A 16,460-nucleotide genomic window follows, 5' to 3' on the forward strand; every position below is an offset into this window, starting at 1 on the left:
TGCCCCTGATGTCACCAGCCCTGCCCCTTGCCCTAAGGACTGGCACAGCCCCATGTTCTGCATCATATGGGCATCATAGTGCCATACCCTTGGCTTCTTTATGCACTGACCCCCAGGAACCCAGGTACCCCAACACCTACCCCTACACCTGGATGGAAAGAAACTTAGAATAACAGTCTCTTTTATTAAGTATAAAAACAGCTTTCAGGGCTATATTCCCCTTTAATAACACAGACAGAATAACCGTATGTTTCTTATAAAGTAAAGATTGGGCATACTTGCCCTTTAATAGGACACTGCAGTGGCAGGTAGTACAGGGCGGAGCCAGGTTCATACATAGCTCACACTAGCGCACGTTTAAACAAATATCCATGAGCCTTACGGATACAGCACAGTAAGCGTTTTTCCAGTTTGTCCAACCAACTTTCCACCCCTGGGTGCCCGGAGCAACAACTTTCATTCATTGGTTTTATGTAACTTGTTATGTCAGAGATTGTTCTATATACAGGAGATAGTGAGAGACCTACCTTCCATTGGTGCCACAGCGACCTGCTCTCCCCAGCGAGGATCCCTGTCCTCTACTACTTCATCCGGGGATACTCTGAGTAAGTTCTCTGGGCTACATTATAGCAGGTATAGTAGGGAGAGATGGTGCCTATAGTAGCAGTGGGGGTATAATAGCCTCTGGGAAGGGACTGGGGCTGTGGGATAGCAGGTATAGTAGGGAGAGATGGTGCCTATAGTAGCAGTGGGGGGATAATAGCCTCTGGGAAGGGACTGGGGCTGTGGGATAGCAGGTATAGTAGGGAGAGATGGTGCCTATAGTAGCAGTGGGGGATAATAGCCTCTGGGAAGGGACTGGGGCTGTGGGATAGCAGGTATAGTAGGGAGAGATGGTGCCTATAGTAGCAGTGGGGGGATAATAGCCTCTGGGAAGGGACTGGGGCTGTGGGATAGCAGGTATAGTAGGGAGAGATGGTGCCTATAGTAGCAGTGGGGGGATAATAGCCTCTGGGAAGGGACTGGGGCTGTGGGATAGCAGGTATAGTAGGGAGAGATGGTGCCTATAGTAGCAGTGGGGGGATAATAGCCTCTGGGAAGGGACTGGGGCTGTGGGATAGCAGGTATAGTAGGGAGAGATGGTGCCTATAGTAGCAGTGGGGGGATAATAGCCTCTGGGAAGGGACTGGGGCTGTGGGATAGCAGGTATAGTAGGGAGAGATGGTGCCTATAGTAGCAGTGGGGGGATAATAGCCTCTGGGAAGGGACTGGGGCTGTGGGATAGCAGGTATAGTAGGGAGAGATGGTGCCTATAGTAGCAGTGGGGGGATAATAGCCTCTGGGAAGGGACTGGGGCTGTGGGATAGCAGGTATAGTAGGGAGAGATGGTGCCTATAGTAGCAGTGGGGGGATAATAGTCTCTGGGAAGGGACTGGGGCTGTGGGATAGCAGGTATAGTAGGGAGAGATGGTGCCTATAGTAGCAGTGGGGGGATAATAGCCTCTGGGAAGGGACTGGGGCTGTGGGATAGCAGGTATAGTAGGGAGAGATGGTGCCTATAGTAACAGTGGGGGGATAATAGCCTCTGGGAAGGGACTGGGGCTGTGGGATAGCAGGTATAGTAGGGAGAGATGGTGCCTATAGTAGCAGTGGGATAATAGCCTCTGGGAAGGGACTGGGGCTGTGGGATAGCAGGTATAGTAGGGAGAGATGGTGCCTATAGTAGCAGTGGGGGGATAATAGCCTCTGGGAAGGGACTGGGGCTGTGGGATAGCAGGTATAGTAGGGAGAGATGGTGCCTATAGTAGCAGTGGGATAATATGAGCATTTACTATTGGAATGTACTGATTCCTATTGAGATGAGCATTGTTTTCCCACTGGATTGTTTGTGCAGGGCAGACAGACAGACAGACAGACAGACATGCAAGGGACATACATACATAATTATATAACAGAGTATGAGTGAAAGTAACAGGATAGGAACTTTCCAGATTGGATGGTGTGAGATAAAAGAGGCTGAAAGGAAAATGTCAGTAAGAATAATACAGTAATACTCGTCGGCAGGCTGGCACCTTCTGACCCAGTTATTGGCTTGTGTTTCTTATGCTTTGCTGGATTCAGTACAGAACCAGGATATCCTATTCCTTTAGAGCCGGGGCCCGGCCAGCACACCCTGAGCCGACAAGGAAGCACAACCGTATTTATCAGTGTTTGGCAATGGGGGTTTATTATAGTGTGACACTAGCCAATAGGAGAGTGGGATTCTGGAATTTAGTGCCCACAGTTGGGCCGTTATCACTTACATTTTTATTTTTATATTCTCAGATCTGAGTTGTGTCGGTGCAAAGTGTGCCGGAGCGGAGCGTCTGTGCCCTTATCCTATTGGGAAGAACCATGCGGTGTGCGGGTAATGAGCATTCTGGTTTCATAGATGGAACTAAGAACTAGCGGGTAGCACAGGTTGCAAAAAATAAATAAAATAAACTCCAAAGGGTCCCTGTACCAACGGGAATAAAGGTCCTGATACACGGGCCGACTGTAGCTGCCGATATGACAGATCCGGCAGCTAATCGGCCCGTGTATGGGCACTAGCGACGGGCCTACCCGACCGATATCTGGCCGGATCAGGGACCGCATCGGCTCGTTGATGTGGTCCCCAAACCAACTGCACCTATACCCGTCGTTATAAGTCGATTGTTTGGCCCCAGTGCCAAATGACCGAGTTAGCCTGGATTCCCCCAATATCGCCCACCCATAGGTGGGGATATCGGGAGAAGATCCGCTCGCTTGGCGACATCACCAAGCGAGCGGATCTGAAGGAGTATGGGCACCTTTAAGATGGTCATGTACAGGCCAAGGGAAGGGTCCGGCCAATGGGCCTGCCTGACAGATATGTGGCTAAACAGATATCAGTTGGGCACCGGTCCAGACTGGGATTCAATGTAGGCCCCGGTATTCCCAGTACACAGACTGACTATGGCACCTTACAGCCCCCCTGGCATTTGCCAGAACCCACAGATTGCCAGTCCGGGCAGGTTTAAAAATCCATTGAGATGAGAACTGCACTGGCACATTGATGCTATCCCAATCTGATCTCTAGGGTGGGCTTTGCTCTGTGATTCTATCATTGCCCCTGGGCCACTGATCGGATCAGCGCGGACGTCTAAATTGTGCTGAGATGTGTTTATTTGCTGCCCTCTCCTAACAAGCAGATCTCGGGGGGTATCTCCACCTTTACTGTCATTCTCAAGCAGCATTGTGAGGTTTGGGCACTTGGGCAGAACACAGCTGTGAGCCCATTGGAGGATATTCTGCTGCTAAGCAAGTAATCCATATGGCAGAATCATCCCTCCATCCAGGTTTGGATGATCAAACAATCACATGGACCAAATACATATGTTATAGACTATTTCCCTGCCCCTGCTTAGCATAAGCCCGCCCCCGAGCTTCCAAAATGGCCACACAGCATGCGTTCCTGCTGTTACACAGATACAGAAATCCCAGAATATATACCTGCAGCACTGACCTATAGCAACATTTTAGAGTTTTCATCCTGACACAGTTTCCCTTTAATATACAGCAGCCATTATAAGGATTCTAATGGTTCTACTTACCCTGTTCATCACGTGGTATTTTGCCAAGCAATTCTACCCCAGTAAAGTCGATATGAAGAGTCTGAGGGCATTATTCGGTAAGAAAAAAATCTTATATTATTGTAATTTGTGCAGTGGGGGAAGTGGTGTTATGTTATTACTCAGATACTGGGTACAGAACTTGGGTAAGACGTTCTCTCTATGTTCTCTCTTATGTACAGCATACAGTGCACAAGCTTCTCCTGGAGTGTCTCACTGTAGTACCTGTAGGGTCTCCTGGATTGTCTCACTGTAGTACCTGTAGGGTCTCCTGGATTGTCTCACTGTAGTACCTGTAGGGTCTCCTGGATTGCCTCACTGTAGTACCTGTAGGTTCTCCTGGATTGTCTCACTGTAGTACCTGTAGGGTCTCCTGGATTGCCTCACTGTAGTACCTGTTGGGTCTCCTGGATTGTCTCACTGTAGTACCTGTAGGTTCTCCTGGATTGCCTCACTGTAGTACCTGTAGGGTCTCCTGGATTGCCTCACTGTAGTACCTGTTGGGTCTCCTGGATTGTCTCACTGTAGTACCTGTAGGGTCTCCTGGATTGCCTCACTGTAGTACCTGTAGGTTCTCCTGGATTGCCTCACTGTAGTACCTGTAGGTTCTCCTGGATTGTCTCACTGTAGTACCTGTAGGGTCTCCTGGATTGCCTCACTGTAGTACCTGTTGGGTCTCCTGGATTGTCTCACTGTAGTACCTGTAGGTTCTCCTGGATTGCCTCACTGTAGTACCTGTAGGGTCTCCTGGATTGTCTCACTGTAGTACCTGTAGGGTCTCCTGGATTGTCTCACTGTAGTACCTGTAGGGTCTCCTGGATTGCCTCACTGTAGTACCTGTAGGGTCTCCTGGATTGTCTCACTGTAGTACCTGTAGGGTCTCCTGGATTGTCTCACTGTAGTACCTGTAGGGTCTCCTGGATTGTCTCACTGTAGTACCTGTAGGGTCTCCTGGATTGTCTCACTGTAGTACCTGTAGGGTCTCCTGGATTGTCTCACTGTAGTACCTGTAGGGTCTCCTGGATTGTCTCACTGTAGTACCTGTAGGGTCTCCTGGATTGTCTCACTGTAGTACCTGTAGGGTCTCCTGGATTGTCTCACTGTAGTACCTGTAGGGTCTCCTGGATTGCCTCACTGTAGTACCTGTAGGGTCTCCTGGATTGTCTCACTGTAGTACCTGTAGGGTCTCCTGGATTGTCTCACTATAGTACCTGTAGGGTCTCCAGGATTGTCTCACTGTAGTACCTGTAGGGTCTCCTGGATTGTCTCACTGTAGTACCTGTAGGGTCTCCTGGATTGCCTCACTGTAGTACCTGTAGGGTCTCCTGGATTGTCTCACTGTAGTACCTGTAGGGCCTCCTGGATTGCCTCACTGTAGTGCCTGTAGGGTCTCCTGGATTGTCTCACTGTAGTACCTGTAGGGTCTCCTGGATTGTCTCACTATAGTACCTGTAGGGTCTCCAGGATTGCCTCACTGTAGTACCTGTAGGGTCTCCTGGATTGTCTCACTGTAGTACCTGTAGGGTCTCCTGGATTGCCTCACTGTAGTACCTGTAGGGTCTCCTGGATTGCCTCACTGTAGTACCTGTAGGGTCTCCTGGATTGTCTCACTGTAGTACCTGTAGGGTCTCCTGGATTGTCTCACTGTAGTACCTGTAGGGTCTCCTGGATTGTCTCACTGTAGTACCTGTAGGGTCTCCTGGATTGTCTCACTGTAATACCTGTAGGGTCTCCTGGATTGTCTCACTGTAGTACCTGTAGGGTCTCCTGGATTGTCTCACTGTAGTACCTGTAGGGTCTCCTGGATTGTCTCACTGTAGTACCTGTAGGGTCTCCTGGATTGCCTCACTGTAGTACCTGTAGGGTCTCCTGGATTGTCTCACTGTAGTACCTGTAGGGTCTCCTGGATTGTCTCACTGTAGTACCTGTAGGGTCTCCTGGATTGTCTCACTGTAGTACCTGTAGGGTCTCCTGGATTGTCTCACTGTAGTACCTGTAGGGTCTCCTGGATTGCCTCACTGTAGTGCCTGTAGGGTCTCCTGGATTGCCTCACTGTAGTACCTGTAGGGTCTCCTGGATTGTCTCACTGTAGTACCTGTAGGGTCTCCTGGATTGTCTCACTGTAGTACCTGTAGGGTCTCCAGGATTGCCTCACTGTAGTACCTGTAGGGTCTCCTGGATTGTCTCACTGTAGTACCTGTAGGGTCTCCTGGATTGCCTCACTGTAGTACCTGTTGGGTCTCCTGAATTGTCTCACTGTAGTACCTGTAGGGTCTCCTGGATTGTCTCACTGTAGTACCTGTAGGGTCTCCTGGATTGTCTCACTGTAGTACCTGTAGGGTCTCCTGGATTGTCTCACTGTAATACCTGTAGGGTCTCCTGGATTGTCTCACTGTAGTACCTGTAGGGTCTCCTGGATTGTCTCATTGTAGTACCTGTAGGGTCTCCTGGATTGTCTCACTGTAGTACCTGTAGGGTCTCTTGGATTGTCTCACTGTAGTACCTGTAGGGTCTCCTGGATTGTCTCACTGTAGTACCTGTAGGGTCTCCTGGATTGTCTCACTGTAGTACCTGTAGGGTCTCCTGGATTGTCTCACTGTAGTACCTGTAGGGTCTCCTGGATTGTCTCACTGTAGTAACTGTAGGGTCTCCTGGATTGTCTCACTGTAGTACCTGTAGGGTCTCCTGGATTGTCTCACTGTAGTACCTGTAGGGACTCCTGGATTGTCTCACTGTAGTACCTGTAGGGTCTCCTGGATTGTCTCACTGTAGTACCTGTAGGGACTCCTGGATTGTCTCACTGTAGTACCTGTAGGGTCTCCTGGATTGTCTCACTGTAGTACCTGTAGGGTCTCCTGGATTGCCTCACTGTAGTACCTGTAGGGTCTCCTGGATTGTCTCACTGTAGTACCTGTAGGGACTCCTGGATTGTCTCACTGTAGTACCTGTAGGGTCTCCTGGATTGTCTCACTGTAGTACCTGTAGGGTCTCCTGGATTGTCTCACTGTAGTACCTGTAGGGTCTCCTGGATTGTCTCACTGTAGTACCTGTAGGGTCTCCTGGATTGTCTCACTGTAGTACCTGTAGGGTCTCCTGGATTGTCTCACTGTAGTACCTGTAGGGTCTCCTGGATTGTCTCACTGTAGTACCTGTAGGGACTCCTGGATTGTCTCACTGTAGTACCTGTAGGGACTCCTGGATTGTCTCACTGTAGTACCTGTAGGGTCTCCTGGATTGTCTCACTGTAGTACCTGTAGGGTTGGTGCCCCCTGCTGGCTAAACTAAATATTGTCTTGACTACTTTCAATTCAAATAAATGTCTATATACTGAATATTGTGACATTTATATTCTATATATATAAGTATATTTTAAATGGGTCCCCAAGTGCAGGTAAGTGACAGCAGCCCAGAGTATGTGTTGGGAATCGGCAGCAAAGGAGATGGGGGGCTACTGGGGGCATCTGTTGACATTTTGCCCAGCTCAGGCCAGAAGAAGGGCTCATTAGGGCAGGTGGGCACTATGCTCCAATGACTCCTGGTTGGTCGCACGTCGGCACTGGCGCTTCTGTAATGACTTATGTATCAGGGACACTACTGTCATTTATTGCCTCTCTGTCATTTCCAGCTGTCACCTCACTACCTCAGTCTCTGCAGTCTCTTTAATGTGTTTTCTTAATGTATACACTGTACATTTCTATAGAAACCTGCTGTGCAAACCTAAACAAAATGGGAAAGGCTGACCCCACCCCGCCCCTTTAATACAATCCTCGCATTTATTCATAGTAACAAAAATCTGACACGTTTGGGGTTATTTTTCATTACAGATAATGAAGTTGAAGAGGCGCCAGGTGAGTAAACTCTGAGTAAATTCAAAGTAAACACTGTAAGTGAATTCACTCTGTGTATCTGTTTGTTTCATTAAATCTGAACCTTGAGACCCAGACAGGTAAGGTTGCTAAATGCCACTGGTGCAGCTACCAATCAGATCTCTGCATTCATTTTCAAGCTTGTAGTAGGCTGATCAAAACTAAGCACTGAGTGGTTGCTATTGGTAGCTGCCCTGGTATCATTTAGCACCTATGTGAGCACATACGCGCTAAAAGCTCCACTATACTCTCACCTTTGTCCCTGGATATTTTTAAAAACCAAGGTTTGGTTCAGCTTGTAAGACACACCCATCAGTCAGGAGTTTGTTTTTAATGGGTCAGTTACTATAGCAACCAGGCAGCAGCTAAAGACCAGGCCACATTGGGCTAATCCAGATATCTGACCTCCATGGTAAAGATCAGCTCAAACAGTACCCCCATGTAGACCCGCCAAGGGTAGGTCCATATCTATGGCCAATGTAGCCCTCGTCCAATGGGATCCTCCAGTCAGCCTGGACGATTCGCTATGTATTTGTGTTGCTGCCGTTACTTTTAATCATTCGGATTATTAATTTATTTCTTAGAAAAGAAGAAAGTCAAGTACAGCTGCGGGAATGAGAAACCCTGCCCGGGCGGCCAGTTTGCGTTTAAAATCATTAGCGGCGCCGGCAATGTCGTCGGACCATCTATTTGCTTTGACGACTCTATGTGAGTGTTGCCCCTGATTCCCAACCTGTAACCCTGATGAGGGGAATAGTATCATTCAACCAATGAGTGATTTGCTAATACGCATGGTACCTAGCATAAATGGTAGCACACAGGCTAGAAATATGTAAATAGTAATTGCAGTGTTTGGCCACTAGAGGGCATGGGAACAATTCTAGAAATTTGAGTTGAGGATTATATCAAATGTGACAGCCCCAGGGGCAGGTGTGCATCATGGGAAAGGGATCTACTGGAGAAGCCAACTGATAGAAGAACTACAGGCAGCACCCAAGTGAGTAGGGAAGGGCGAGTGGCTTTGCGGAGTCAGGGCAATGTGCACGGGCAGCTCTAGCCCCACAGAGGGGTGAGTGGGAATAGCTGCCCAATGGATAACCCATCAGTTTGGGTTTGAGTGAGTCGGACAGGGCAGTGATTGGCCCAAAGGGTGTTGGAGACCCATCAGAGAGTGAGGGGAATGTTGAGTCAGGTCCCTGGTTGGACACTGAAGGCTGATGGCAATGGTGGGAGGAAGAACACTAAGTGCCAGTCTGTAACTGGAAGTTGCAGACATTTTTGCTGTCAGATTCCTGTTCCTATAAATGTCTGGATTACTGGCTATTGTGTAACCCTTAACTTTCCACTCAGGACTAGTTCCCACTTAACTGGTGTAGAGCACTGGTTCCATTAGACTCTCAGTCTCGGCTGGGCCCTTGCTGTATATATATGCGGAGAAAGGGAGAGGTGTAGCAGAACCGTACCTCTCAGCAGCACAAACAGGATCTCTGGGTGCCAGAAGTTTTCCGACCCCAGGAATACATCCTGCCCAGGTATTCAGGTTACAGGTACCAGGACTTCCTAAAATCAGATAGAGGGGGAAACTAATAGGGGGGTTCCCCAAAGCAGTAGGGGACTTAACCCTATGGGTCCCTGCTATTGTTACCTGAACCCTGGTCTCTGAAAGCAATAAATATAGTTTACTGACAACTCCCAGTACCCTTGTTCTAGTTCCTGTGTGTTAAGCGTAACTGGAAGGTATTACTGCCTACAGGCTTTAATGGTTTGTGATGAGTGAAAAGTAAATATCGTTACTGGCGCTGAGAGAGCGCGGCGGGGAGTCAATACTGGCCAGTAGGTAAATACAGAAACTCTGTGTGTGTCTGGGGGAGTATTTGCAGTGCAGGTATGGGAATGCTCGGGACCTGGGGTTTTCCAGATAAGGGATTGTTCCGTAATTTGGATCTCCATAACTTAAGTCTGCTAAAAATTATTCAAATATTGAATAAACCCAATAGGGCTGTTCTGCCCCCAATAAGGGGTAATTATATCTTAGTTGGGATCAAGTACAGGTACTGTTTTATTATTACAGAGAAAAGGGAATCATTTAACCATTAAATAAACCCAATAGGGCTGTTCTGCCCCCAATAAGGGGTAATTATATCTTAGTTGGGATCAAGTACAGGTACTGTTTTATTATTACAGAGAAAAGGGAATCATTTAACCATGAAATAAACCCAATAGGGCTGTTCTGCCCCCAATAAGGGGTAATTATATCTTAGTTGGGATCAAGTACAGGTACTGTTTTATTATTACAGAGAAAAGGGAATCATTTAACCATTAAATAAACCCAATAGGGCTGTTCTGCCCCCAATAAGGGGTAATTATATCTTAGTTGGGATCAAGTACAGGTACTGTTTTATTATTACAGAGAAAAGGGAATCATTTAACCATTAAATAAACCCAATAGGGCTGTTCTGCCCCAATAAGGGGTAATTATATCTTAGTTGGGATCAAGTACAGGTACTGTTTTATTATTACATAGAAAAGGGAATCATTTAACCATTAAATAAACTTAGTTAGATGCCTATTGTTTGTAACTTGCAGTTGAGCCGATCAAATTCTATTTATTTCATGGGTCTCTTGTTTATAAAGAATGTATTTTGTTTCTGATTTGCAGCATAATGAGCAGTATAAAAAATAACATTGGGAAAGGACTGAACATCGCGCTAATAAACGGTAAGTGATATTTTATTGGCACGGGGCAACTGTAGCCACTACTCCTGCCTGTCTGCTATTCACACAGGGAATTCTATGTCTGGAAGAAAGTAAAATCAAATATATTGTAAAACTTGTTCATTCCTATAATATGTTTGGGGGGCTTTGTGCCTATATAAGATCATAATCTCATGTTTCTCGCTTGTACAGGTTTCAATGGGGATCTGATCAAAATAGCGTCCTTTGATATGTATTCTGGAGGTAAGTGGCTTTATATTGTCAGATAAATCAGCTTGTTATGCTGGGGTTAGTAAGGATTTGGGCCAAGGTATTTGATACTAAGGTTTGCTGGGCCTAGTAATGTACATGGATAGGTAAATGGCTACAGGATTGTGTACAGAGGCTGGGGGTCAGTTGTACGGTAGGTTCTCTATTGGGTCCACTTAGGGTTCTGCATTGAGTCCACTTTAATCTTACCATTAATGACTTAGGGGAGTGGATTATGAGTAATGTATCAGTGTTTGCAGATGATACAAAACTCTGCAGCCCAATTAATTCTATCCTAGATATTGCATTACTGCAGCAGGATCTTGGCAAACTGGCAATCTGGGCAGCTAAGTGGCAGATGAGATTTAATGTGGATAAATGTAAGGTCATGCACCTGGGGGGTAACAATATGCCCCCACTTATACCCTTAATGGGACTGCACTAGGCAAATCCATAATGGAGAAGGACCTTGGAGTCCTTGTAGATAATAAACTTGGCTGTAGCAAGCAATGCCAGGCAGCAGCTGCAAGGGCAAACAAGGTTTTGAGCTGTATTATATGGGGTATAGATTCACGGGAGGGGGGGGTTATTCTTCCCCTTTACAGAGCGCTGGTAAGGCCCCATCTAGAATATGCTGTTCAGTTTTGGTCTCCAGTGCTCAAACGGGACATTATTGAGTTAGAGAGGGTCCAGAGAAGGGCAACTAAGCTGGTAAAGGGTATGGGAAGTCTCAGTTATGGGGAAAGGCTGGCCCAGTTGGGTCTGTTTACACTGGGGAAGAGGCGCTTAAGGGGGGATATGATAACTATGTATCAGTGTATTATTTACCAGTAGGTGAGGGCACCGATTCCGATTAGTATAAAGGAGGTTCAGTCTAAATATTCATAAATTTGGATTTGTTACTGTGAGAGCTGTGAGGTTGTGGGATCCCCCCCTGAATCAGTACTGGCTGATACATTAAATAGGTACAAGAAGGGGCTGGATGGATAAGAAGGGTCTGTCAGTTAGTTGCATTTGAATCAGACATGTGGGCTCACAAACTAACTGACAGTTACGTCCCATGTGGCCCCCCCTAAAGTCACTGACTAACTAAGAGGTTAGAGAGCTGAAAGCAGGAAGTAGTGTTCTGGCTATTATGTTAGACATCTGCCCACTCCAGCCTTTATAGATTACATTTTTGCACAACTAACTATATTGCAAATATTTTTTATTTTGCGCAGTCTGTCTGATTTTACACTGAACTGTTCCTTTAAAGTGGTGCAATTTTTCTAAAACCCTTAAGCTGAATTTTCTCTTTTGTCAAAGACGTGGAACCGCTTGTGGATTTTTTAAAGTCTGTGACGGACGGAACGCTGGTGTTTGTCGCATCTTATGATGATCCGAGTTCAAAGTAAGTATCAGAACCAAGACTGGAGAATATTATCTTGTACAAATACAGGCTAGTAATGCTTAGGGGTCGGCCATGTTGCCCTGTGACTGAGGCACCCTACTGTTTGGCCCTAAATAATCACCAAAGTATTGCTAGAAGCAGCTAGAGTGGGACATTTGTACCAAGCTGAAGTAGGAAATTGCATTGTGATTGGTTGGAGTCACTACTGTTTGGCCAAAACCCCTCCCCTGAGGAACAGGAGGAAGTATATATTGTCAGCAGTGGTTTGTACAGAAAACAAATAACAGAGTTCCACTGATTTCCTTCAGGCTGAATGATGAAGCCAGGGCTATATTTGCAAGCTTTGGGAGCAGTTATGCAGAAAAACTATACTTCCGGGACGCCTGGGTCTTCGTGGGAGTTAAAGGGACAAGTGCCAAGAGCAAATTTGAACAGGTAATTTGTGTGCCAATCTGTGCCCCGTACTGGAATAAAAAAGCGTGTTATATGAGTTTGTTCCATGGGTACAGCACCCCCAGCTGTGTATAACCAGTTGCTAGGCCGGCTATCAGTAAGCCTGCAGTGAAAGACATGGTGCTACAGTGCCACCTACTGGCTGTTTTAAAGAATGAAATTCCAGCTCATTTTCTGTGCAGTGGTTCCATTAATCAAAATAATATATCATTATTATTATTATTATTATTATTAACATTGATTTATAAAGCGCCAACATATTCCACAGCGCTGTACAATAATAATATGAGTTATAATGAAACTGTATTTGTTTGGGTGTTTTCTGTTTTGACTCCCCAGAGGAATTTTGTGTCCCCAACCTTGGTCAAGAGTTAGACTCCTGTTTATCAACAACTAAATCTTGCCCTTGTCTATACTGTACCTTTATACCCGGCCCACTAGCTGTACCACTAGCCATACCGCTGTACCACTAGCCATATAGTTGGCCCACTAGCCATACCCCTGTCTGACTAACCATACAGCTGTCCCACTAGCCATATCGCTGTCCCACTAGCCATATCGCTGTCCCACTAACCATATCGCTGTCCCACTAACCATATAGCTGTCCCACTAGCCATACCGATGTCCCACTAACCATACATCTGGCCCACTAACCATACAGTTGGCCCACTAGCCATACCGCTGGCCCACTAGCCATACCGCTGGCCCACCAGCCATACCGCTGTCCCACCAACCATACCGCTGTCCCACCAACCATACAGCTGGCCCACTAGCCATACCGCTGTCCCACTAACCATATAGTTGGCCCACTAGCCATACCCCTGTCCAACTAACCATACAGCTGTCCCACTAGCCATATCGCTGTCCAACTAACCATATAGCTGTCCCACTAGCCATACAGCTGGCCCACCAACCATACAGCTGTCCCACCAGCCATACTGCTGTCCAACTAATCATACAGCTGGCCTACTAGCCATACCGCTGGCCCACTAGCCATACCGCTGTCCAACTAACCATACAGCTGGCCCACTAGCCATATAGCTGTCCAACTAACCATATAGCTGTCCTACTAGCCATACCCCTGTCCAACTAACCATATAGTTAGCCTACTAGCCATACCCCTGTCCAACTAACCATACAGCTGTCCCACTAGCCATATCACTGTCCAACTAACAATATAGCTGTCCCACTAGCCATACAGCTGGCCCACCAACCATACAGCTGTCCCACCAGCCATACTGCTGTCCAACTAACCATACAGCTGTCCCACGAGCCATATCGCTGGCCCACCAACCATACAGCTAGCCAACCAGCCATACCGCTGTCCAACCATACAGCTGTCCCACTAGCCATATTGCTGTCCTACTAGCCATATAGCTGGCCCACTAGCCATATAGCTGGCCTATCCGTTTCTCTGTCCCACTAATTATACAGCTGGCCCACTAGCCATTTTGCTGTCCCACTAGCTATATCACTGTCCCACTAGCCATTTCGCTTTCCCTCTAGACATACAGCTGGCCCACTAGCCATAAAGCTAGCCCACTACACAAAAAAAAACAGACAGCAAACATTCAACCCCATCCAGATTATCATACATCAACTGTCACTATTGTAAGTTAAAAAGGTAAAATTACCCCCAGTGCAGAATGTAATGTACAACATCAGGGGATGGTACCATAGAGTAATACATTCCTGCCATAATGCATTGGCTGAGTGCTCAGAGCATTAACCCCCAAACAGAACAGACTGCTGGGATTGGTGCTCTTCTAGGCTCACATGGTCAATGATTAAGGTCCAAAACATCGGTACAATTCCCAATGTATTGCCAACAAAGCAGCATTCCTTCCCAGAACCCCAGTGTAATTACTCCCCTAAATATTCTGCATAGGATTCTAGCTTTAGCCTAAAGGTGACCAGCGGTCGCACGAAACATCGTCAGATCCGCCACACACCGTTCAGGGCTGAAATAGCAGATAAGGAGGTAGAAACAATAGGATTTCTACCTCCTTCTGCCGATTCAGCCCTGACGGCAGATTTTGGTCAGGCGCCTTCTATGGCGATATCGGTCGACTCGCCGACATGCCATACACGCACAGAATATCGTACGAAACGAGGTTTCATACGATATTATCGGTGCGTGTATGGCCAGCTTTACTTAGTAAATTGTGCATAAATGGGCTCTAGTTGTGCCTGTATATAGATTAGCTGAGGGATACAATAGCCATAATACTGTTATTTATTAACCCCTGTCCCTATTTGTCCCTCCCTGCAGCACATCAAGAACAACAAGGAGACAAACAAATACGACGGGTGGCCGGAGGTGCTGGAAATGGAAGGCTGTATCTCCAGGGAAACCAACTAAAGCCCCGGGATAATCTGCCCCACTTCCCTGGTTTCCAGCCTGCCCCGCCTGCCTTTATCATGAACTCTGCGGTGTGGCACAGGAGCTGACAATCTAAAGCGGCACAGGGACTCTAGGGTTCCTGCACCAGGGAATATGGTTTATAAACTGGGAATTGGACTTGTAAATGTTCTGCTGCTTATTTCCACTGATCGCCGGTCATTTCCCTGCAGTTCAGAGATGTCGCCATTGGCCCAGTAGAGTGTGAATGTGTAAGTGTATATATATTTATATATAATATACAGTTGGGTCATTTCCCTATGGGACCAAACTGTAAATGATATCCTTATAAACTGTGCTTAGTGATGTCATCGGTTATAATAAAAGCTAAGTGATGTAATTTCTGTCACATTACTCACTGAAATTTGTATATTATAAATAAAGTAACCCCTGTTGTAAATTGTAAAATATCGGGATATTATAAGTCACAGAGGAGTTCCTTATAATATATAGTGAATAAAGTGCCCCCTATTGTAACATATAGGGATATTATAAGTCCCCAAGGAGTTCCTTATAGTATATAGTGAATAAAGTGCCCCCTATTGTAACATATAGGGATATTATAAGTCCCCGAGGAGTTCCTTATAATATATAGTGAATAAAGTACCCCCTATTGTAACATATAGGGATATTATAAGTCACAAGGAGTTCCATGACCTTTATATGGTCATGGGGGTGAGTATTCTGGGTTCTGCCAAAAGCTACTTATCTAATTAAGTTTGAGAAACTTTGAGAATCTCTTTTGGTGTTCAGTGCAGGAGATCAAAGGGAAATAAGAGACTTTTCAGTAAGAATCTGGGACTGCGGCCTGAACTGTTAAAATTGGGTCCTGCAAAAATCGGAACAGTTGGGAGGGGTGCACTAGCCCCATGCTGCTCCATCACATTATTGCTCCACCCCTTTTGCGCCACAACCCTTCCCTTTCACACTGTTACCCCGCCCATTTTACATCATAATCCCACCCCTAGCTGGTTCGCCCCCCTTCCCCTATTCCCCGGCCCCAGTCTTGCTGTATAATATGTTTTTGCCAGTGTGTCGGTACCCGCTGTTCCCCGGTATAACGGGCACAGGAAGTCAGTATCCAATAATATTACTGTACCGAGGGGGGGGGGGCAGAACCCACTGATGACACTGGGTACAATAGTCCTAGGGGCAGCAGACTTTTAGGGGGTTTTAGTGCTTTAATGGCCAGAAATGTTCACAATTGAATGTGGCAGATTTTAACCCCTGATGCGCCAGTGTAATTACTACTGGTGGTCTGCATTTTAACACCAAATGAGCCAGTGTAATGACTAAATAAAATAGATCATGGCCATTTTAACCCAAGATGTGCCAGTATAAATCACTGACTAAAACAGATAATGAGAATTTTAACCCCAGATGTGCCAGTATAATTGCTACAGGGGAATAGATAATCAGCATTATGGGGACGGGGCTTAGAGAACCCATTGGCATCTCCACTGGTTTGGGTGGGTATAATACTCCCCTAAATGCCAAGAATGTATTGTAAAATACAGGGGGAAATGAGCTCCTGATAATACTGTATATAGAGGCCTGTGAGAGAGACTAAGGGGCAGATCAAAATATGACATTAGAGCTCACTAAAGAAAAATTCACCCACTTTCTATTTATTCCTATGGGATTTTTGAAAGTGCATTTACGAAATGTAGAACTCTAACCCTCACCCAATGATAAATGGGCTTTTAAAAATCCCACAGACATTAATAGAAAGGGGGTGAATTTTTCTGTAATAA

General features: G+C 46.4%; 1 protein-coding gene across 1 annotated transcript; it reads left to right on the forward strand.

Moving 5' to 3' along the window:
• The first annotated feature begins 219 nt into the window (after positions 1–219).
• LOC100496780 (protein FAM3D) lies at positions 220–14,993 on the forward strand. Its single transcript, XM_004914158.3, has 10 exons — positions 220–605; positions 2,326–2,407; positions 3,581–3,691; positions 7,457–7,480; positions 8,083–8,206; positions 10,158–10,216; positions 10,406–10,456; positions 11,768–11,852; positions 12,161–12,287; positions 14,578–14,993. Exons 2-10 carry the CDS (start codon positions 2,395–2,397, stop codon positions 14,665–14,667), a joined length of 684 nt encoding a protein of 227 aa, XP_004914215.1. The 5' UTR covers positions 220–605; positions 2,326–2,394; the 3' UTR covers positions 14,668–14,993.
• Positions 14,994–16,460: the final 1,467 nt, after the last annotated feature.

Source organism: Xenopus tropicalis, chromosome 4 (genome assembly GCF_000004195.4).
Source record: "Xenopus tropicalis strain Nigerian chromosome 4, UCB_Xtro_10.0, whole genome shotgun sequence".
Classification (NCBI taxonomy): Eukaryota; Metazoa; Chordata; class Amphibia; order Anura; family Pipidae; genus Xenopus; species Xenopus tropicalis.